At 37.8% G+C, this 24,658-nt stretch overlaps 1 protein-coding gene across 4 annotated transcripts in view; it reads right to left on the bottom strand.

Moving 5' to 3' along the window:
- The window catches only part of LOC131151699 (uncharacterized), a 157,681-nt gene extending 133,327 nt beyond the window's left edge, over positions 1–24,354 (bottom strand). For 3 of the 4 annotated variants that reach the window (XR_009135747.1, XR_009135748.1, XM_058103061.1), the window contains exon 1: positions 24,046–24,326. Coding sequence is in view for 1 of the 4 variants with exons in the window: in XM_058103061.1 (XP_057959044.1) it covers positions 24,046–24,060 (15 nt within the window). In the remaining 3 variants the exon portion in view is untranslated. Of the gene's footprint in view, positions 1–24,045 lie in introns of all 4 variants that reach the window. The other variant, XR_009135746.1, reaches the window with a different exon arrangement.
- Positions 24,355–24,658: the final 304 nt, after the last annotated feature.

Genomic DNA, 24,658 nt, shown 5'->3' with positions numbered 1-24,658 from the left:
GGACTTCTTAAACCATGCATTTGGGCTAAAACTAAAAATTGGTGGATTTCCCCACCCCAAACACTCATCCACCAGCCCTCAAGCGAAGGCAAATCAAAGACATAAAAACCTAAAATATAATTTAAATAAATAATTTTTAAAAAAATCCATATAGATGACCCACCTAACATGCGACCGATAATCATCACAGCCAATCCAGTCCTGTCCCATAAAACCGTAGGCCGCAAAACAACAACAAGCCTTCAGTCCCACTAGATGGGGTCGGCTACATGAATCCCTTTCCACCAATTCACCTAATTGAGAGCGTTTTTTGCTATTAGACTAAGGGCAACTAAATCCTTCCTCACTACCTCATTCCAAGTTATTTTAGGCCTACCCTAACCCCTTTTCACGCCAGAAATAATAACTAACTCTCTCCTCCTCACAGGTGCACTACTAGGCCTACGTTTCAAATGCCCAAATCATCTAAGTCGCTCCTCCCTTATCTTGTCTTCAATCAGTGCTATGCCTAAATTATTTTTCACTTTATCTTTTAATTTTATACCACTCATCCACCTTAACATTCGCATGTCAACAAACTTTACTTTTTGGTAGGCCACAAAACAAATGCACCTCAAATGGTCTATGAATGTTTGTAGTAAATAAATTTCAAAAAAAAAAGGAAGGGGACCCTAATTTAGAACATTTTCATGCCCTGCAATCTGAAACACCCAAACAGCATGTTCAATTTTTACCATTAACTCGAATATCCACCTCAGGACGCAAACCAAGGAAATTATGTATTTTCTTTAGATATTGTAACTTCTTAAGATGTGTTGTAATATCCCAGCCCAAAAGTAATTTGAACAACATATTAGTTAGCCTTATTATTGTATTTTTTTTTAATTATGGGCTAAGTAGGAGATAGGAGCCCAAAACCTTTAACTATATATAGGGTTTATTATTATTCTTCATGAGCAAAAATAAAAATAAAAATAAAAAAGAAGAAGAAGAATTCCACTATAAAATCCTAAGGAGCTGTTTCTCATTCTTAAGGCAAGAAAGTGGATTGGGCCAAGCTTAAATATTCTACAATTCTCTGCATGTTTTTGACATCGAGGTTAGTTGAAAATCCGTGTTTTGTTGCAGATTTATTCTTGGTTTTCAATTTTGCATAGGAAGGATTGGAATTTTAGAGGTTTGTTAGGATTTTTGGGATTTTATGAATTTCTAAAAAATGATTCTTTCTTCCAATTTGGTGTAAGATTGTTAATCATGATCAAAACAAGGTTTAAGAACTATTATTCACGGAGAATAAGAGCTGGGTCAATTAGGGTTAGATAATCAAGATGAATTTGTTGTTATTGAATGTTGTCTTCGCAGGTCTGATTCTGAATTCCAAATCTGAACCTGATAGCTGAAATTTGTTATGCTTATTATATTTTGCTGGAATGCTGCAAACGACGTCTTGATCTGATTTTTCTAGATTGAGTTCTGCCCAAATCTTTGCGTGGTGTACACTCTGCCTGACAGCCGCACCTAGCGGCAGTTTCAAGATTTGTTAAAAATAAAGTACTATTATCACAGGATGAGCCATATATGATTAGAAAGATGATTATAGCTTCTAATGTGACAAATGAATTGTGATTTTGGGTTTTAGGCCAAGTTATGACTGTTTTTACCTAAGGATGCACAATTTGGCAGATTTGTGCGTAAACCTTGGAACCAAGTCAAATCTTATGTAACACTGTGTAGGCTTCTAAGCTGGTTTATTGGACATTTCTTGCTGTTTGGAGTGTTTGGGAGGTAAAAGGAATATCACACACACTGTTTCACTTGAAAACAAAAATATTTTATTGTTATTCAACATGTTTCGACAATGACAACTTCTTTTGCATAAACGTTTTGGATAATGAACATCTTACCATGAATGATGATTATTTTTTCCTATTAAAAACAGGGTCAAGCACAGGAACAAGGTGATTCAGGTACTTCCTTGCTGGGCCCCAATAATGGGCAGGCCTAATATACCGTTCCTAGCATTCAGGAGTCGATTAGTAAGAAGGAGGACTCTATGCCTTTTGATACTGGATTTCTTTCACAGGCCCCAGCTCTCCAAGTTACAAATCGAATTGATCAAGCTTCGGAACAAAACCAGAATGTAAATTGGCTTGAAACAAGATTGTAATGTTAAAGATGAGGCTAATGTCTAAGAGGGATTAAAAGTGGGGTGGAAATGAGTGAAAATTTTGAAGCTGCTTTGGAAGGAATTCTGATGTTTTTTGTCCAAATTCTAACGTATTTGAGGGCAACAAGGTTTATGCTTGTTGGAAGGCAGCTCGTATGGGTGTGGAGATGAGGAAGGTATTTGACAATGAGAGAGAATAATCTGGTGAGTCAGTGCCATAGATATTAAGCAGAGATTCTGAAGGAGAATTTAGCATAGTGGAGACTCTCATGCAAAGAATAAGAGTGGGGTGGGGCAAGTAAAGGAAATGAGATAAAGAAACAGGGGGATCCTTCAGATTCAGAGAGTGACGATTTTAGTGAGTTCGATTGCGGTGGGGGCTTGTCATTGGATGAGGTTCGAGAACAATAGGGTTATGTTTCTGATTCTTGTGATGCACTAGGGGATTTATCTTATGTTCATCCTTCCCAGCTATAAGGTTTGGAGGGAGTATCTATTTTTTAAGATGATGGGCTGGTTACAATTTACAGCAGAGGGATGGAATTTTGCCTACACCGGTGGAGCAGATTCCTAAGGAAAAGGTAGAAGCTCCAGATCTTTTGGATAAAATGGATTTACAGTTAGACTGATTTTAGAGGAAATGAAGTGCGATTCGATGCAGGCAAAATTCGAAGACGCGTCAAACAGAATTGGCGAATTTGAAGAGCTTAGTAAATTATGATGGATAACATTTGAAAAGGGTTTCCTTTAAGTCTGTGTAGTTTTATTTTGTGATCTTGAGTTTTTTCTTTCTTTTTTCTTTTTCATTTTTCTTTGTTGGTCTTTTTTGTTATTTGGTGGACTCCTTGTCCATGTATGTCGTACCTTCTCTTCTTTTTATCTAATATAGCTCCTTTCATTATCTGAAAAAAATATTTATAAATGAATTTATCTAAGCTCAATCTATATGAATTGTTTTTTGGGAATATTGGCAAATGCAAGTTTATGAAAATACATGTTTATGAATTTTAGTTGGTTTTGGAATTTGCATATCAGCTGCTAAGTGTTTAGTTTTTTACAATTCTCAAATAGCAATGGGCAAATTAATGGCCCTTAATGAGTGGGATGATTGATGCCCAGAACTAGTTCTAACGGCCCCACCAGTAGGTATAAAGTTGGTGCATGAATCATGAAATTGTCAATACAGCCTATATAACGTGTGTAAGATGACCGCAGCATGGTTTTTATCAGGAAGAATTGAAAATGATTACGAAAATAAAAAGTAAGGATGCTTAAGGGTATGATTTATGAGATTTAAATATATTCTTTCATTTATGAATTTGTTTGCATTGTCTGCCAAGTGTTAGAATTCATGTTTACGAATATGATTAAAACATAAGGTATATGAAATTGTGTTTGGTCTGATAGCATGTGTGATGTTGTACTTGCTATGCAATTGTAGCTTACCCCCCCCCCCCCCTCTCCTCCCAACAAATGTTTAAGGTAATGAAAGGAATGGGTGCAACTTGCAAGATTGTGGAGATATGTCTAGAGATAATTGCAACTAGATTGGAAGTTGTTGTTTAATTTTAGTTATCTTGGGATTCATGTTAGATTGATTTGAGATGATACCAATTTATTGTATTATTTTGGGACTCGTATTAAAGTCTACAAATTTTCTTTAAGGATTGATTGACAACTTATGGTTTTTTATTGAACTATCATTTAATGGAAATTGTTATTTATTAAAATGTGAAGAAATATTATTATGATGCGACAATGGCTTCACATTATTGTTTTGGATAAGAGAAAAATTTTATCAAAGACGGAATGAAAAGGACAACATGTCCTCAAAAACAAAAAATCTACAAAGTGACATATTACAATAGAGCTGCCATCCAAAGATCAGGCAGCAATAAGCCACCAAAAAAAAAAAACAAAAAGAAAAATCAAAAAGTAGACTAAATGAAACCATGAACACCACTCTGTCTCATAAGGAACGAAGACACTTTGTGCAGCATTCCTCCCTATCCATGGAGTCCATGAGATAGTGAATACAACACCACACCATAAAGCATTGTCGTCTCTGCTAAAGCCAAAGCACCTAAACCTCACAAGCAATAGACCACCCACATTCTGTGACGCCACCTAGCCTTAGCGAAAATAAGAGAAAAGGGTGTGCCATAACTTTTTTGATGCCTTACAAGCACAAATAGGTGAGCATTCATTTCATTGAACTCGTGGCACATAACACACGTCAGGGCCAAGAAACTTGTAGTAGGGCCTTCTTTTCATAATTGTGGCTTCTTCTTTTACAAATGTTCAAATCTTCCAAGGAACCTTAGCCTTCCAAATGATGTGGTTTTGCATTATTTAGAGGTTATTTTCTAGATGATGCAACTGCTCATGTCCATAAAATTTTCGCCATCTTACTAGTCCCAAATCCTTTGTACTGTCCCATTGTGAAAATATCAACAGTCTCAAGAATCACCAACGCCTCCTCAAAGACCGGGAAAAAAAAAAAAATTCAAAGCTGCGTAGCCACCCCACAACATAGAAATAAGTGATCACTTGTCTCTCCAACTTTCAAACACATGACACAAATATTCGGACTTATGGATTTATAAGGTCTCCTCAGTTGCAGCAAATCACTACTATTAAGCCTAGTAGGGTCAAAGTCCACAAAAAAGCCCTGATCTTACAAGGAACCTTGGCCTTCCAAATAAAACGATTCCGAGGGGGAGGGGGGAAGAATTTTGCCTTCTCAACAACTGGACAAGAAAAGATTTTGCAGACAAACAACCAGAAGAATCCCCAAGCCAAATCCTCAAATTCACTACCCCTTTCTGAGGAAAAGATCTCCTCCTTATTACCGCCTTTATTTACTACAAATGTTGAGCAATTTTGAGACTCCTCAAAATAAAAATTCCCAGCAACATCTACTTTTACAATTTTCCCACCACAATTGTTATGTTTGAAGTTATACAATTGTTAACAAGCATACTTTCCTTATCTTTCCCCTTCTTTGCTGATCACTGCTCATATACCTGCGTAACCATATTCATCTAAAATTTATTTACAACAACAAAATCAAGCCTTAATCCCACTAGGTGGGGTCGACTATAAGAATCATTTTCCGCCAATTTATGCGATCATGGACCATTTCTTTTGATAGATTTAGAGATGTTAAATCCTTAGTTACTATCTCCTCCTAAGTTATTTTAGGTCTACCCCTACCCCTTCTACTGCCCCCCACAGTAACTAACTCACTCTTCCTCACTGGTACACTATGTGGCCTACGTTGCAAGTGTCCATACCATCTGAGTCGTCCCTCCCTTATCTTATCTTCTATAAGAGCTACACCTAACTTATCAAGAATATGTTCATTCCTTAATTTTTCTTTCAATGTTATACCACTCATCCATCTAAGCATTCTCATCTCGGCAACTTTTACTTTTTGGATATTATGTTTCTTCGTCGCCAAACATTCCGATTCATATAGCATAGCTGGTCTTATAGCTGTCCTATAAAACTTCCCTTTCAATTTTAAGGGTATTCTACGATCACATAGCACACTTGAAGCACTTCTCCATTTTACACAACTTGCTTTAACTCTATGCATTACTTCATCTTCAATTTCTCCTTCAGTTTGCATAATAGATCCAAGGTATCGAAATCTACAAGTACTATTTTCTTCATCATTAAGTTTAACTTTGTCTCCAATATTCCTCCTATCATTACTAAAATTACATTTGATATATTCTATCTTATTTCTACTTATCCTAAAGCCTCTAGATTTCAAAGCTTCTCTCCATAATTCTAACTCAGCCTCTACTCTGTCCCTAGTTTCATCAATTAATACAATATCATCTGCAAATAACATACACCATGGAACCTCCTTTTGAATAATCTTAGTCAATTGGTCCATTACTAAAGCAAAAAGATAAGGACTCAAAGCAGATCCTTGTTGTACACCTATGGTGATTGGAAATTCTTTAGTTTCTCCATCAATAGTCCTTACTCTAGTCATTACTCCATCGTACATATCCTTAATGACATCGGTATACCTACTACATACACACTTTCTAAAACCCACCATAGAACTTCCCTAGGTATCCTATCATATGTTTTCTCAAGGTCAATAAATATCATATGCAAGTCCCTCTTCTTTTCCCTAAACTTTTCCATTAATCTTCTTAAAAGGTAAATAGCTTCTGTGGTAGATCTACCAAGCATAAAACCAAATTGATTTTTTGAGACCTTCATTTCTAACCTTAATCTTTGTTCAACTACCCTTTCTCATAGTTTCATTGTATGACTCATAAGTTTAATTCCACGATAGTTATTACAATTTTGAATATCTCCTTTATTTTTGTATATAGGTATTAAAGTGTTTTTCCTCCATTTATCTAGCATTTTCTTAGATTTTATAATTGTATTAAATAAATTAGTTAACGATATAATTCCGTTATCACCTAAGCACTTCCAAACTTCAATTGGGATGTTATCTGGTCCCATAACTTTCCCATTTTCCATCTTTTTTAGTGCAAACTTAACTTCGTTAACTCTAATTTTGCGAATAAATCTCATATTTTTAGTCTTTTCCTCATTTGACAATTCTAAGTTTAAGCATTCTATTTGGTTTTCATTAAACAACTTATTAAAGTAACTTCGCCATCTTTCTTTAATATCTTCGTCCTTAACCAAGACAATATCATCCTCACTTTTTATGCATTTTACATTTCCTAAATCCTTACTCTTCCTTTCTCTAGCTTTAGAAAGTTTAAATATATCTTTTTCCCCTTCTTTTGTATCTAATCTATCATACAAACTATTAAATGATCTATATTTAGCTTCACCAACAGCCTTTTTTGCATCTTTTCTTGCCTCCTTATACTTTTCAAAGTTATCCCTGTTTCTACAGTTTTGCCATGTTTTATACCAAATTCTTTTTGTCTTTATGGCATTTTGTACATCTTTATCCCACCAACAACTTTCTTTGCTGTTCGAGAATCTTCCCCTTGATTCACCCAAAATCTTTTTTGCTATTTTTTTAATAGAGCTAGCTAATCTACTCCAAAGAGTATTTGTATGTATCTCATCCTCTATAGTCCAATCATCATCTTTGATCATATTATCTTTAAATTTTATTATATTTTCTCCTTTTACGTTCCACCATCTAGTTCTCTTACATTGGTTTATTTTATCATTTTTCTTCCATTTTTTAATACATATATCTAACACTAAGACTCTATGTTGTGCGGTTAGGCTTTCACCTAGAATAACTTTACAATACTTACATGATAAACGATCTACCCTCCTAGTTAAAAAAAAAATCTATTTGACTTCTATTTTGTCCACTTTTAAAGGTTATTAGGTGTTCTTCTCTCTTCTTAAAGCAAGTATTCATTATACTAAAATCATATGACATAGCGAAGTCTAAGATCATCTCACCAGGCTCATTTTTGTCTCCATATCCAAATCCTCTATGTATCCTCTCATAATTTTAATTATCCCTTCCAACGTGGCCATTCAGATCTCCTTCTATAAATATTTTCTCAGTCCCTAGTAAACCTTGTATAATACTATCCATATCTTCCCAAAATTGTCTCTAAAGATTTTCTGCTAAGCCAACTTGAGGAGTATAAGCACTAATGATATTTATTATCTCTTGTCCTAATATCATCTTGATTTTTATAATTCTATCCCTTACTCTAGTTACATCCACAACGCTATCTTTTAAGTTTTTGTCTATAGTAATGCCTACTCCATTCTTATGTTCTTCTTTTCTAGTATACCAAAGTTTGTATCCCGATTTATCGATTTCTATAGCTTTCTTCCCCACCCACTTAGTTTCTTAAAGGCAAATTATATTAATTCTTCTTCTAATCATTGTATCCACAATTTTCATATTTTTACCTATGAGTGTCCCTATATTCCAAGTTGCTAATCTAATCCTAGTTTCCCAAACTAACGTCACTACCTGCCCACGTCAGAATGATGGAGGATCCCTCGCATATTTGACACCATACCCGAGCGCCAACACGGTGCGTCGCTTCAGGGTGACGACCTAGCCCACCCTCGCCCACTTTTCGCTACACCCGGGTGGTACAAATGCAACGCGTCGCTCGTAAGGGATGCCCCATCAAATATTCAGTAAGGATTCATATCATAATGATCTGACAAATTTTACGCCGGCTGTCAGCTACCTAACGCAACCCTCCTCCTTTACCCGAACTTGGGACCGGCTCTGTGTGAAAAAATTAGGACATTAAGTACATCACAAGCGGAGTTATTCACCTAAAATTTATTTCCATTCTGTAAATTCCCGAAATACTTTCCAATTGACAAAAATCATTGTTAATACTCTGAGCATTATCTCCTCCATGTGATTGAATTTGTTGGTCCACCTGAGACCACCCCCCCCCCCCCTTCCTTGTGTCTTTGGCGAAAAACTCCCTTCTCAAACCATTATCCCCTTCCAAAAGATTCAGCTCACTCTTTTCGCTTACTTCTTGGTTCTTGCTATAAGAACCTTCTTGGGCTTTTCCACTGCCTAAGCCCACACTAAAAGGAATCCTAGCCTTTATTAGAAAGTAAATCAGACCCTCTGTTAAAAAGTAATTCAGACCCTTGTGTTTTAATCACCTTGCCATAGGGCTTTGACTGTAGCACTTGAATAAAGGTCTTGATCCTTAGATTGGCCCAACTCAGAATGGGCTGATTGATATCTCTTTCCTGTGAAGAGGAATTAATCAATAGCTCTTTCTCCAGGTGCAAAACAGAACTGATTTTGCCCATTCCAAGTTGGGTAAAAAGGTTGTGCCTGCTCAAAGAAAGAGAATTGAGTGAATCCCTGGGCTGCCCATTAGGTGACCTGATTGTTAGGAAACTAATCCATGGGCCGCCCATTGAAATTAGCAAAGGGGCTTTACGCCCATTTGCAAGGAAATTACCTGAATGCAGCAGTTGCCCATCAAAATTATTCAGGGCCTGTATACCAGTAAGAGCAACTTGCAAAGCCTGAGATGGTATCGGGCCTGCTTTGGATAAAATAATTTAGTTGAAACCATGGGCTGCCCATTAAATCTAGTTGGATCTAGCCTAATAGCATCCAATATCTGACCCAAGTGCAAGTAATGTGGATACCACCTGGCCCACCAACTCCTAGCCCACTCCATTAAACTTGTCACAAGCCCTAGCTGCAACAAAGTCCTCTAGTCTAGCAGCTGCTGCCACATCAACTGGAAATCGCACCATACCTCCACAGGTGCTGCAGCACCCTCCTGGATCTTTGGCAACGAATCTCCCACCGAGCATCCTTCCAATTCACATGATCATTTGGTTGTACAGATTCATTCCAAGCTCACTCTTGAGGTTAGGAACCTTCTGCATACCCCCCACTAACACCAAAGCTACAACAAAACTACACCAACTTTCTCCTTTCAAGCCCCCAGAATGAAGACAGAGTAGCTGTTATTGTTTGATTAAAATCCTAATTCCGAAAACTTGCCTCTGCAATTCAACCTACTCACCGCCCAAGAATGCATTCTGCCAAATGTTTTGTGATGAGTGAAACTCTACAAACTGTAGAAGATAAAAGACAAATCACATATCCATCTTGTGGCTGAAAGAATAATCCACATACACCAACACCTACATTGGGATCTCCACTCCAAATGAGGAAAGCCTCCTTCCCCAGACTTTTCCATATGCATATCAAAAGTCTTGCTTTAGATCCGAACTGATTTGAGAAGAGTCTCCCCCATACCTCTTCTGATCAAGTCCCTAGAAAAGAGGGAAAAAAGAGGGGGATGAACACACTAGAGAGTGAGGGGGAGAAAGAAATCTCAAGATATTATGTTCTTGAATTAAGATATAATCCTAGAAAATCAGCTTTTTTTCCATCTGAGCCCAACCTATAAAACATCCAAAACACTTTTCTTGTTGCAATGATCATTAGGTAGCTGACAGCCAATGTAAAACACTTCATAGATCTCTGTCACATGATCCAAAAATTCCTAGTATCAGTAGATTTAATACTATGGATCAATTATGCAAGATGAGATAATAATTGAAGAAGATGCAATCCATACAACTAAAGAAAAATGGGTAGAAAAGAGATGTGCTTTGGGCATGTTCATATTAACAAAGAGAGTTCCAAAAAAACCAGCTATACAGCATTACAGCCTATACTATATGAATCGTAAGAAACAACATATACAAAAAGTAAAGACTGCATATGTGAGAATACAAAGATGGATAAGTGGTATACTTCTGAAAAAAAATAAGCATGTTTGTCGTAAGCTAGGCATAGTACCTATAGAAGATAATGAAAGGGTGGTTAAAATGACTAAGAGTAGTTGCAACATAGACCAAATAGCATTTCAGTGAGAAGGGGTGATTTAGTTGTTATTTGAGGCTGTAGGATGGGGAAGGGTGATTGAAATGGTTGCTGTTGTTGTTGTGTCATGCGCCAATAACAATGTCGTTGCCTTGCATGTGGCTTACAAACATGTTTTCTTATGCATGTCACATGACCTTAGAAGATGTTCAAGCATACACACTTAAATTTTATATTCAAATGCAATAGTTTACACTCATTCCAACATGGCTCAAGAAGGGTGAGTGAATTCAATGCACTCAATTCAGGACATAGCTGGTAGACAAGTTCAGTTGTCCAATGAGTTGGAACAAGATGTTTAAGGGAAGAGATGAGGCATTTTTATAATAAAAGAAGAATTCATTAATAGAATAAGAACATACACCTAGGAGAATAAGACATCCCCTTAACAAAGTCTGGAAAATCCAGATAAAAAACACAAAGGAATAACCTATAGACTAAAGAACAGGAGAGAAAAAAAATCATCGCAAACTAACACTCCAACAAATAATGCCAATTGAGCTGAATATCAGAAAAGCTCACCCCCTTAAAATTCCCTTGTCCCACACACACCAAAGAGAAGCCAAATAATGTATCTTTTCCCAAACCAGCACCTGAGCCGACTTCTTCCCTAGAAAAATGCGTGCATTACACTCCATCCACAACCCCCAAAAAACTGCAAAAAAGCACATTTCCAAAGCACTGCCCTTTCCCTTTTCCTATTGCCAAAAAATCCTCCACTATCTTAGAACTCACCCAACATTCGCCTAAAATACCAAATAGCTTATTCCAAACACTCCAAGCTTAGTCACAATGAACGAACAAATGCAATGATGATTCTCAACAATTAAAGCAAAGAACACATCTGTCTGGAGATATTGCCTTCAAAAGGTCCCCTAACCTGCAACAAGTTGTTGGTACTTATTCTATCAAGCGCAACCAACCAAATAAAAGCCTTAATTTTTTAGGGGACTTTGGCCTTCCAAATGGAACTCTAAAGCAGAAAATAAAAATTCAACCAATTCAAAAAAAACACAAAAAGAGTTGCATGAATAAACCCCCAAAGGATCCAAAGACCAAGATCACCTATCCTCCTCTAAAGAAAAATGGCATTATTCAACAAGACTAGCAAAGAGGATAGCTCTCCCATCTCCCTATCATTTAACAACCTGCAGAAGTGAAAAAGAGGTGGACAGAACTACATTCCCCAACCAAGGACCTTTCCAAAACCGGATGTTACTACCTCTACCACCCCACCCATTCTCATCTAATCCAAACTTACTTTTAACTACCAAAGGCCACAGAGAGGAATTCTTTAACAGAAACCACCAAAGCCATTTAACCAAAAGGGCTGCTTTTTTAGACACCAGATTTCCAATACCCAAACCACCCTCTTGTTTAAACCTACCACCACTCCCCAACTAACTAGATGAGCCCTACTACCCCCTACCCCCAACCACAAAAAATCCCTCATAATCTTCTCAATCTTATTAGCAAGCCCCGTCGTAATTTAAAAATCAAAAGAAAATTTAAAGGGATACTAGAAAGATAGGCTAGGATAGAGTAATTCTACCACCAAGAGAAAAAAAGAACACCTTTTACCCATCCAAGCTCTTAGAAACCCTTTCCACAAGAAGATCCCAAAAGCTAGCAGATCTAGGGTTACTCCCCAAAGGAACCCCAAGATAGGACAGCAGCCAATCCAAAAACACTACACTCCACCTCCACAGATAACTCCCTAACATTCTCAACAGCCATATTGGTAGCCGCAATATCGCTCTTACCCATATTAATCTTAAGCCCAGAAACCTTCTCAAAAATGTGAAGGAGACCCAAAATATTCTTAAAAGATTGTTTATGATCCTCTAGAAAAGAAAGTATCAACAGCAAACTGAAGGTGCAAAACCTTGACCCTCTCTCTCCCCACTTCCAAGCCTTCCACTAAACCTCCATCCACTGCCCTATCCATCATCTTGCTCAAAGAATCAGCCACTAAAACAAATAAAAACAGGGAAAGTGGGTCTTCCTGCCTAATCCCTCTCATAGCCTTAAACCAAGATTTAGACTAACCATTTACTAATACCAAATAGCACACATTAAGCAAACAGCCCCTAATCCAATGCTGTCATCTCTCTCCAAACCCCTTCCTCACAAAGATCTTATCCAGGAAGTCCTAATTCACTCTATCATAAGCTTTCTCAAAATCCAATTTAAAGATGATACCCTTCTTCTTCCATCATTGAATACCTCCTACAACCTCATTAGCAACCAAAATAGCATCCACAATTTGGTTATCCCCCACAAAAGCACTCTGAGCCTTAGAAATAGTCCTATCAAGCACTGTACTCAGCCTATTATGATTTTATAAACACTAGAAACTAATCTAATAAGCCTACAGTCCAAAATATTAATAGATTTATTCTTCTTCGGCACAAGAGTTATGAAAGTGGAAATGATACTCTTGCTTAAAACCTCATTCCTGTAAACTTCATTAAAAACCTTAAGCAAATCATCCTTAATCACCTTCCAACAATCTTGGAAGAAGGCCGTATTAAAACCGTCAGGTCTTGGAGCTTTATCCCTCTTCATCCCCAAAAACAGTTGCCCTCACTTCCACTTCCTCGAAAGGTCTCTCCAACCAACCCACCTCCTTGCCAAATAAAGGGTCCCACTCTAATCCTTCAATCACAGGTCTGCTAACTTCCTCCACAAAATACAGATTTGAATAAAACTCAATGATTTCAGCAGCAATTTGACTCTGATCAGTTATAATGACACCCCCCCCCCCCCAAATCCACTTCCAACTCCCTAATCAAATTCTTCCTTATTTTCCCCGTCACTATCCTATGAAAAAATCTAGAATTACAATCACCATCTCTAATCCATTTAAACTTCACCTTTTGACTCAACTTCTCATTTCTTTGAAAATCACCTCTTCCAACTCATTCTTCGAAGATACTCTTCTCATCTCTTCCTCCCCCAATAGATTATTATCTTCTTCCTCCCTATCTAACTCAACCAATTGTCCTAAGATACTCGCCTATCTAAACCTCAAGTCTCCAAAAACCTCCCTATTCCAATCTTTTAACTTCTCCTTTAACCTTTTAAGTTTTTTCATGAACCTAAAGCCTTCCCAACCCCTCTCCACATCCTCATTCCAAGAATTCCTTACAAAGGGCTGAAAGGAATCGTGAACCAACCACATATTTTCAAACTTAAACGGAGAAGGTCCCCAAGCAACCTTTATCGATTCCAACAAGATGGCAAAGTGGCCAAAAGTGGGTATAGGTAAAATAGATTGGGAGAGATTAGTGAACTCGTCCTCTCACACCGTACAGAAAAGGAATCTATCACGCCTACTCGCCACCACTATAGCCCCACCCACGGACCACATAAAATTAGCATTATCAAGAGGAAGGTCTCTCAAACCACACTCCCTAATAAAGGAGTCAAAATTTAGCATAGTAGCAGTAATTCTATCACCTCCTTTCTTCTCTCGGAGAAACCTCACCGCATTAAAATCACCTCCCATAAATCCGACTAGGAGCACAAAATTCGTACACATAACCAAGCTCATCCTAAAAAGAGCTCCTAAGGGTTGGTCTAGAAGGACCATACACCAGCAAAACCCGCCAATGACCCTAGCCTCATATCTACTAAAATGGAAAAAGAGAAAAAACCAACTAACCATGCACTTTAAAGTGAGTATCCCACATTACCAAAATACCACCCATTGACTCTCAATAAGGAACGATGACCGAGTCCTTATTACGACCTTCCCAAATCCCTCTAACAACCCCCCCCCCCCCCATCAACATTCTCAAGTTTGGTCTCCTAAATCAAAACCATATTAGGAAAGTATCTAATTAGGACCTCTTTTATTAACCCCCACTTTCTATAACCTCCTAGCCCTTTAACATTCCAACTGATGATTTTCATAATTTCACTCGTTTACCTACCTTCCTGACTCCCTTCCCTCCCCCATAGTTAATAGAAGAAACCAAATTCTTAAGTTCTTTCTGCACCTTTTTTTCCACCCATAAGTTCTATGACTACTAGCAATTTCACCTCAATCCCTACTAGACTAACTAATTTCAAACTTAGGTCCTCAAGGAGTTTATTTGGAACTGGAATGTCTCTCTCACTACCTCCCCAAGCCAATACCAGAAGCGTTAACCCCAAAAAACCCTCCATGTGTCAAAAGCAAGAACAAATTGAACACAGGGAAGAATACCTTTTCTAGATTCGGATGAGTTCAAACTAGTCATAGAAAAAGCTGCCTCTTCATCATTACCCCCCCCCCCCCATTTTTTTTAAATTTAAGGAATATCAACAAAGTCCACCATATCAGGCTTAGGCTCAGGGACAAGGGACAAAGACCCCATATCTATCAATTCTTTCATCTAGTAAATTGTGCTTAATATCATTAGTCCCCCTTGGGTAGTTTCGGAGAACAATCGAATACATTCTTCCCCCATACAGTTGTGTGCTTTGTGTAAGTTCATCACTCTGTCCTAAAGCTTCCACTCCCTCTCCTTCAGAACTTTCCTCTGTTAATTAAGCCAAGGCTTCCTCTTTAGACAAGGCTAAATCAACTTTCAATTGATCCACCAACAATTCCTCCTCATATTCACCAAAGCTGCTTAAGTCATCTTTCGTATTGAATAACTCCTCTACCCCCCCCCCCCCCACTCTCAGGAATATCCAGCTCCTTTTTTGATGTCCCACCGGCTAAATCCAAAGATAGTCGTGGCTCAATATCAAGTAGGCAATCCTCATATTCTCCTTCATCCCCTTTGAATCTTCCACGCACTGTGTTTTTATTACTCCATTCAATTCTCCTTAAAAGCTTTGCCCACCCTCCCTTCTAACTTTCCCCCCAACTCCAATCCACCTAGCTTACTCATCTGGCCACTAGGTTCTGTAACTACTTTAATTTGACAACCCTTCTCAGCCCATTATTGGAAAGCCCACGTTTGCACCCCTCTACCATCATTAGGGGAGAAATGACTCCCGAGTTGCCCAATTCTTCACCCCTTTATATAATGCTCTCTGACAACTTCGAAGAATGATCTGTCATCCAAGAGCCTCTAAAACACATTTTGTTTCTCTGAGATCTACTCCCAAAGAACTGTGTTCTTGGAACCACAATCTACACATCTCACAATGCGATATCCCCAAGTCAATAGACATCTTTATCAAGGCTTCTAAAAATTTGTGCCATCCTTCGCTCTGATTTCCTTCTGGGACACGGAGTGCCTGCCTTCAACCTCCAGAGTCCACTTCTCAATACAAATAAACCAGCCCTCTCATTGTTTCTCATTTCTATACAAATATTGTCTCCCTCTTTCCAGAAAAGAGCATCCCCTACTCGCCCATTTGCTACTTCTAATGGACCCAAAAACATCATATACAAGGATCTCAAGATCCGTAAGAACTCCTCTTTTCCCAATAAGAGATAAGAGAAGAATCTCCTTGCAAATTTAGACAGCCTGAAAGTTGAATTGTCTAAATGGATAGCATTGAAATTTTTTCTCCCAATCTTCATAGTAGCATGCCCAACTATCTCCTTCCCATCCCCTATATCCACGTGCGATTAGGCCGCTAGAAATACAGACACTGTTCCACTAGCCGAGAGAACACGAACAACCAGCAAATTACCAAAGCAGCGCATACGGAAAATAACCAAAAACACCCAACGATCCCTAAGCAAGAAGTTCGAAATCCTCTATAGGAAGCTTATGAAGCCCTGCTGATAATTAGCAAGAAATCTGGTGGGGTTGCAATACCAACTCTATCGCTAAAGAAATCCAAGCAAACACTATCAAAGGCATGACCATCTCAGACGTTGAATGTCGAAAAGAATGACCTTGTTGGGAAACAACCAAAATCAATCGCTGAAGGGGACACCAATTGAGAATCGGCACAAGCAATTCTAGTTCACAATAGTCTCAGTCAAGCAAGAATCACTGAGATGGAATCACTGAAGTTGTTGAGAATTCACTACTTCTGTTCGATTCTAACAGCCAAGGAAGACTTTCCGCAATGATATGCTATGGTTTAGAAAAGAAATATCTTTGGAGAGAGTCGAGGAAAAAAGACAAAGTAGGGTTGCAGAGAGCATCTTCTTCGATTGACAAGAATGGAGCTTAAGGTCGCTGCCTTTCGAGCAATCATGACACATGAGTCGCTACCTTAAGGAAATTCAAGGATGGGCTTACGACAACCACAATGTCTTCTTCGATTGCTTCTAGGTATATCAATCTGCTCCTAGCAATAGAAGAGGACCATCGCAAAGGGCTAATGGCAACAGAGGAGGACGATCGCAGAGGGTTGGGTTTGGGTGCCAAGGGGCTAGGATTCAAGGCAATAGGAACGAAGAGGATGGAAGATCAACCGCAGTGAATGAGAATTGATTTTGATGTGTAAAGGAGGGCTAGAAGATGATTAAAGGAAGGAGGAGCCATCCTCGAGAACTTGAAGGCCAAAGATGGGAGCGTTGAGAGGAGAACATCAAGTCAGTTCCTTTCTCCCCACCTTTAGAGCTATTTTTTGGAGTGTAAGGGAAGAGATGAGTTGGAATCAAAGATCGAGAATGAATTGGGTCAAGGACAAAGATTGTATCTCTAGACTCTTCTATAGTTGTAGGAGAAGAAAGAATTTAATTAAAGAGCTAGCCTAGGGTGGGTAAAGAGATTGTAACTTTAGATTTTCAGTTTCGCGCGTTTGAGTCTAAGACAACGAGATCCCCTTTTTCCTTTTTCTTTTTACTATAGTGATAGATGCCATGAGTAGGACGATTGATAGAGGAGCTGATAGAGGTTTGGTGGATAGGCTTATGGTAGGGAATGAGGATTATACCATATCGCATCTTCAATTTGAATTAATGCAAATGATACTATTCTTTTCCTTTCAAAGAATTTAGGTTGCTTCTCTAATTTGATGACCATAGTATAGGTGTTTGAGAAATCATCTAGGTCGAAAATAAACTTTTATAAGGGTGATATGGTGGGTCTAGGTATTAATATGGATCCTTTTGATAGGCTAATAGGTTGAGTCGTTTTAAATGGCCTATCTAGGATAAATTTTTCAAAGAGTGGCTAGGAGTTTTGATGAGTGGAAAGGAGCGTTCTTCATTTTAGGGAGTCATACTTATCCACGCTTGTATGTCCTACATACCTTCACATTGTCTCTCTTTTTAAAATTCTAGTGAGAGTGGCATGGAGGCCTAAGAAGTTGATAAGGGATTTCCTGTGCTCAAGTGGTGGTGAGGGTAATAAAGACCACCTTGTATGTTGGGAGTTTGTAAGTTGATCTAAAAGGGAAAGAGGCTTAGGTCTAGGTAATTTTGTATCTAAAAAATATTTTTGGTGGGGAAATGGTTATGGCATTTCCTTTAGAACCTAATTCTCTTTGGCATAAGGTAATCCATAGCAAATTTCATCCACTACAAAATGCACGGGATGCTAAAGGGGGAGTTAGTATTACCTGTTTGAATCTTTGCAAGTTTATGCCTCAAATTTATCATCATTTTCTTCCTAATGTCTAGTTTATAGCGGGTAATGGAGGGAGAATTCATTTTCAAGGGGACCTTTGGGTGGGTTAGATGCCGTTGGCTCTCGTATATCCTCATTTCTTTCTATTATCAAATCTTCATGATACACCAATTTTTGTTTTCTTACCTTGGAAGAGGATGAGCATTCTTGGGACTTTCATTTCGGGAGAAATCTTAATGAGAGAGAGATTGATAAGATGGCACTTTTGACCAACTTGCTCAACTTTTTCATGTTCATTTGGGAAGTGATAAAGACGTTTGCAGCATAGATCCTTTCAAGGAATTATCTTGTAAGTCCTTTTTTCTCCTATCTGATTTGTGATCTTAATGCACCTCCTTTTGCCTTGTATTCTTTGATCTCGAAAGCTAAAGTTCCCTCAAAAATAAAAGCTTTTTTATGTGGACTGCAATACTTGAGAAAATCAACACCAATGACTTCTTTTAGAAGAGAAGACCTAATAAGGGCCCATTGCTTCATGTTTTTGTCCTCTGTTTGAGGAGTAGGGAGACTTGCTCATTTTTGTTTCTTCATTGCCCTTTCACTTTGTAGTTTGTCCTTTTGGAATAAATTATTGTTATCTTTGGTGAAGACTGGGTTTGCCCCCACAACATTGAATGCTTTTAGTATTATTATGTTTAGGGGATTTGGCAAGGGAAGGAAAAGGAAAGCTTTGTGGCGGTGCACTATTATAGGCATATAGCTATTATTTAGTGTGTTTGGTTGGATAGACATGCTAGAATCTTCAAAGGTGTGGCTGCTAATAACAATTCATTTGGAGTAGAGAGGTTTGTTCAGCGTCAGTAAAGGTATCAGCAAGTGGTTCCATTCAACATGTTTCCTAGGGAGACTTACAGCTGGATTGGTGCGCACAGCTTCTTTTAGTTGTTTTCTGTTTTTCTGTGATCTTGTAGCAGGTTTTATTTTTGTAAAAGGAGGATTTTTCATTCTCTTTTTTTTTATTTTTCCTTTTTTCTTCTTTCGCTGTATATTATTTCCCATTCTAATACAATTATTTGTTTAACAAAAAAATTCAATGCCCTCAATTGCAATCTAATAACCTAGTTTTACTGGTGCAGCAAGGGTATCATGTTTACAAATAAGTTGAGCATTAATGCAACCTTTAAACAGCACAATTCCTAGTTACTTCAAGAAATTTTAAGACGAATGCAATTAAACATCCCAGAGCATATTTTGAAGTGTTTTCATCACTTCTGTAAAATTCTTCATTCATATTTTTCATTCTAGAAAGCTTGCGGTTCTATTTGGTATAATTAAACATCATTGATTTCTGACTCATAAAAGAAAAGATAATGGAATAAATAAGATACTTTTTTAGATCATCAAAGCTTTTATTTTGTAAACAAAACAAAACAAACCATGATTTAGTAGGGATATGATATAGATGCAGAAATATTTCTGCAGTACTAGGAAATAAATGTATGTATAAAAGCTTATATTCATTACTTTTCTTCATTATGGAATGGAAGGGTGCCATTCACATCCTATTTTTTTTCTTTTCCATCAAGTTATCATCCCATTCCCTCCCTTAGAATGTATGAAGGGAAAAAAAGAAGCATCAATGACCTCCACAGAACCAGTCATACCCATATAATATTAACAGTTTTCAACTAGACTCTATTAAGCCTTAATCCCAAACACCTGGACTTGGAGTTGACTGCATGAATTTCTTTTCATCATTTCCATGTAGGAACAGCTCACTTTGCAACATGTTCTAAAATCTAATAATTTCACATCCAATAATGCAAATCCCAACTAAATTAGGGAAATCACAACAATCAATTCAACTCAACATGAAGGATATCTTCTCTCAACCATTCCAGGTAGACAAAAAGCTTGCAGTTTACCCCTATCCCTCCCTAAATCTAAGGCATTTTGTTTTGGCCTTCGCCCTATCTTTGATTCCTGGTGGCACCATCAATTGAGCTCCTGTCAATCCTCTTTGATGCAAGTATTGTATCAGCCTTCACTACATATGAACAAACCATCTTGACCAATTTCTTTTCATTTTATCTTTAATTGGCACAGCCGCCAACTTCATTTTTTCCTTCGATAAACAAAGAAATTTATTAGAAGAGATAAGAATGTACAGAAAAAGAATAAAGTGGAAAAGAAAAGCAAAATTGGGAGCATAAGAAATCCTCCCTTTACAACAGTAACAAAAAATTAAACCAGGAGATCATCAAAATCCGAAAACCAAATCAATGAAGTAGATCCAACCAGTCCCGCTGCAGATATTCCAGAGAAACATGACGAAAACAGCCATTAGTCGACACCCACAGTGATGCAAGATAGACCACTCTGATCCAAACCAAATTATTACCTGTGGCCACCCCTTTGAAAATTATGGCATTTCTCTCCAATCAAACACACAAAATCACAGCCATAATAGTGCAGGGCCACAAAGCTTTCCTATCCTTCCCTTTTCCAAAACTTCTACATGTGATAGAGCAGAAAGCCTTCAAAGTGGAAGGACAAATCCAGTCTTCACCACATATACCAAATAATTTAATCCAGATAACCCAAAGTAAAGGGCAGAAGAAACGAGTGTGAGCAAGTCTCCCTACTGCTCAGACAAAGGACACAAACATCCGGTGATAGGGCCTTACTAGGCCTTCTCTTCTGAAGCATATCATTATTATTAATTCTATCAAGTACCGCAGTCCAAATAAAAGCTTTTATATTTGATAGAGTTTAGCTTTCTAAATCAAAGAGTACAAACCAAGAGGTTCCTCATTAGTGTTGCAAGTCAAATAAGAGAAAAAAGATTTAAAAGACAAATCCCATAAGGATCTAAACTCCAAACGCTTTTATCATTTCCCGAATGAATGTGAAAAGAATCAATCTAACTAATTAAAAGAGTCAACTAATCAATCTCTCTATCATTGAGATTTCTCCCAAAATGGAAATTCCAAAAGAGATTATCCCCTTACGAAAGAAAAAAAAAATCAGAAGTAGGGGTATCATGAAGAATAAAGACTCAATAAAGACAGGAAAAGCAATAGCCAACAGCACCTCCCCAAACCCAAAGGTCCTCCCAGAACGAATTCGCTCCCTATTACCCACCATGTACTGGATTTAGGAAAGAAATAATGATAAATCTGAGATATGAACTTCAAAGGACTCGCATGAGTAATATCAACCCCAACTTTAGCATCCCGTCAATTCTTTAGTAGACCAAACTTATTGTGAATCGCCTTATGCCAAAGACAATTGGATTCTAAAAGAAAGCGCCATAACCATTTCCCCACCGAAAAAATGTTTTTGGACAACAAAGTACCAAGATCCAGACCTCCCTCCCTTTTAGACCTGCACACAATCTCCCAACCTACAAGGTGATCTCTTTGACTCTCTCCCCCACTCGACCACAAGAGATCCCTCACTAATTTCTCAAACCTACCGCCACTCTCACATGAGTTCTAAAAAGAGAGAAATAATGCAACAGAATGGAAGATAGACACGCATGGATAAGAGTAATCCAACCCCTAAGGTGAAGAACACTCCTCCCCCCCCCCCTCCCCCAAAATCCAGTCCCCTAGCCACTCTCTCAAAAATAGGATTCCAAAAATAATCGGCATTAGCATTACCACACATGGATAACAGTTCTAAAGAGAGAGAGATAATGCAATAGAATGGAAGATTGACACCCATGGATAAGAATAATCTGACCCCCTAAGGTGAAGAACACTCCTTTCCACCCATCTAGTCCCGTAGCCACTCTCTCAAAAACAGGATACTAGAAAGAATCAACATTAGGATTACCACCTGAGGGAACACCTAAAATAACCAGGCAATTCAAAACCGCACAATCCTCAAACCTAACAAAAGGGTCAACATTAATGCCAAGGCCCACCAAACCCCTCTCGGAAAAGTAAACTTTCAACCTAGAAGATTTCTCAATAACTGGAAGGATAGTTAGCAAATTAAAGAAGCAACCCTCGTTATCTATGAGACAGAGAATAGTATCATTTACGAATTGGAGATGCAAAATGACACACCTCATTTCCTACCTTAATCCCCTCCACCAGCCCTCTATCAACTCCTCTCTATATCATATCCTGCTCAAACCATCAACTACAATAGTAAAGAGAAAAGGGGGGAGGGGATCCCCTTATTTAAGACCCCTAGACGCATGAAACCTAGACCTAGCCTCAACATTAACTAAAATAGAGAAGATCAGAAAAGATAAGCACCCTCTAATCCATTTCCTCCACGTCAGTCCAAAACCTTTTATATCCATAACCTTGTCCAAGAAACTCCAACTCACCCTATCATAGGCATTTTCAAAATCTAGTTTCAATACTAGACCACTCTTTTTCCAAAGAACAGCATCTTCAACCACTTCATTAGCTACCAATGCAACATCAAAGACCGAAGCGCACTAGCTAATAGAGATAGTATCTACCATAACAATAGCCAATCTCTTAGGTAACACCTTAGTTAAAATCTTATAGACACTTTTGGCTAAGCTAATTGGTCTAAAGTCTTTGACTTTACCGGACAATCCTTTATAGGCACTAAGGTAACAATATAAATATTTATGCTCCTTCCTACCATCCCATTATCAAAAAATTCATGAAAACCTTGACAAAGTCTCCCTTCAAAAGATCCTAACTACCTTGAAAGAAAGCCATAGTAAAACCATCTGGCCCTTCTCTCTATCCATTTCAAAGACTAAATTTTAATCTCTTCTCCCTTAAAGGGTCTCTCTAGCCATGTTGCTTTATCAACTGGTATAGGACACGAATCCAACCCCTCAATCATAACGCTCCCCTTATCTTCCTCCCAAAAGAGATCCTTATAGAAATCAGTAATCAGCATCGAAGTACAATCTGAATTCCTAATAGCCTCTCCTCTATCATCCTCAAGCTCTATAATAAAATTCCTTCTTCTCATGCCATTAGCCACCCTATGGAAGAGAGTAGGAAGCATAGTCTCTGACTTCATAATAACAACAATTCATTGCCAAAAAATCATCCAAACATACACAATTGCACAATATATTTAGTTGGCATTTCATCAATGTAATACCATGTTCCTTTTAAGTAAATCAGCATGATATTTAAAACTAACTTACACAAATTTTCTTGAGTTTATAAATAAAAGCATTTCAACACCTGACTTGAAGAATTAGTTGATTCTTCATTGTAAGTTTTAAGTAAAAAAAATTATCGAACTTCTTGACTCTCCCAAGCTCAATTATAAGTCAAGTTTTTTTATTTGATCAACTGGATCAAAATTGTTATTTATTTAGACAATACACAATGTATCACTATAAAGTATAGGCATGAAAGGTCATCTATTAGAACATCCTATGCAATAAGCAACGTCAAAAAAACTCTCGTCTTTTACCTTTCCTTGTCATTAGAATGGTGCAGATACAGCCATGTTTAGTTATTTTCATTTTGAATCAAAATGGTAGCAATTGATGATCCATTTGAGATCTAGCTGCGTCGTGCAAAAAAACTGAACTATAATGGCGTACACCAACTCGCAAGTGCAACTACAAGCCTCAAAACCTCCGCATTACACAGCAAACCTCCCTTTTCTTAGTCTAATATCATAGTGGAGATGCTCAAAAAATGCAATTAAAAAATTTGGACAGTGATCATTTTATTTCACAATGTACTTGTCAAACATCAACAAACAGGTTTCTGACGAACTTTCCCCAAATAAAGCATTCCGAGCAAGAGCCACAGCATCAACCAACATTTATAAGTTCAATTAACAGTAACTCTATAATATTCCGAATATTTATAAGTTAGCAATAGCAAAACAATCAAACAACTAGTAATTACTCCCAATGAGGTATTTGAGTCACATGAATATTAAAAACGCTTTAATTGACGACTAAACAAATCATATATATTGAATCCATCACTGAATTCGATAAGCACGTAAAACAAATCGACAACATCCGAAACGAAAATCAAAATCCATACGTGAGCTTCGAACATGGCGACAAATCGAACCGGTACTGCTGTCCTGCGATTCGAACCGGCTCACCGTCTGACAATTCCACAAGTCGATGAACGACACAGAGGAATCGTCATTGAAGAGAGTGCAAGAACATGTCACTAATCAATCAAACGACTGTATCCTTAGGGTTTGTTCGTTGTTTGTTGTCACTGTCCACAGAGGAACGTGTGCAATCGGGCGGTTTGAAGAAATGAAGTGAATATCAGAGGGGAAGATTTATACGGTAAGCGAATTGGACAGCAACACAGCATCGTTGCTTTGAGCATGGTCCCGGGTTTTGAAAATGCTTCCGGAACAAAATTCCCAAATGCTGGATCCTTTGAAATTGGGCCGGGGCCCCGGGAACGTTCCCGGGCCGGGTAGCTTTTGGCTTATGGGGAAGACGGGTATGGTTCCCCAATTCATACGCGTGAGGATTGGTTTGAGGCCTTATCACTTAATATGGAATATAATTTAAATTTTATGAATCAAGAAATAGTTCTTTACATATTAAATTTAAAAATAATTATTCTTTATCTATTCCTTATAATGATTCATATTCACATTATTATTTATTTTATAATAATAACAAAATTT

Source organism: Malania oleifera, chromosome 3 (genome assembly GCF_029873635.1).
Source record: "Malania oleifera isolate guangnan ecotype guangnan chromosome 3, ASM2987363v1, whole genome shotgun sequence".
Classification (NCBI taxonomy): Eukaryota; Viridiplantae; Streptophyta; class Magnoliopsida; order Santalales; family Ximeniaceae; genus Malania; species Malania oleifera.
This window is presented reverse-complemented; position numbering and strand designations above follow the sequence as displayed.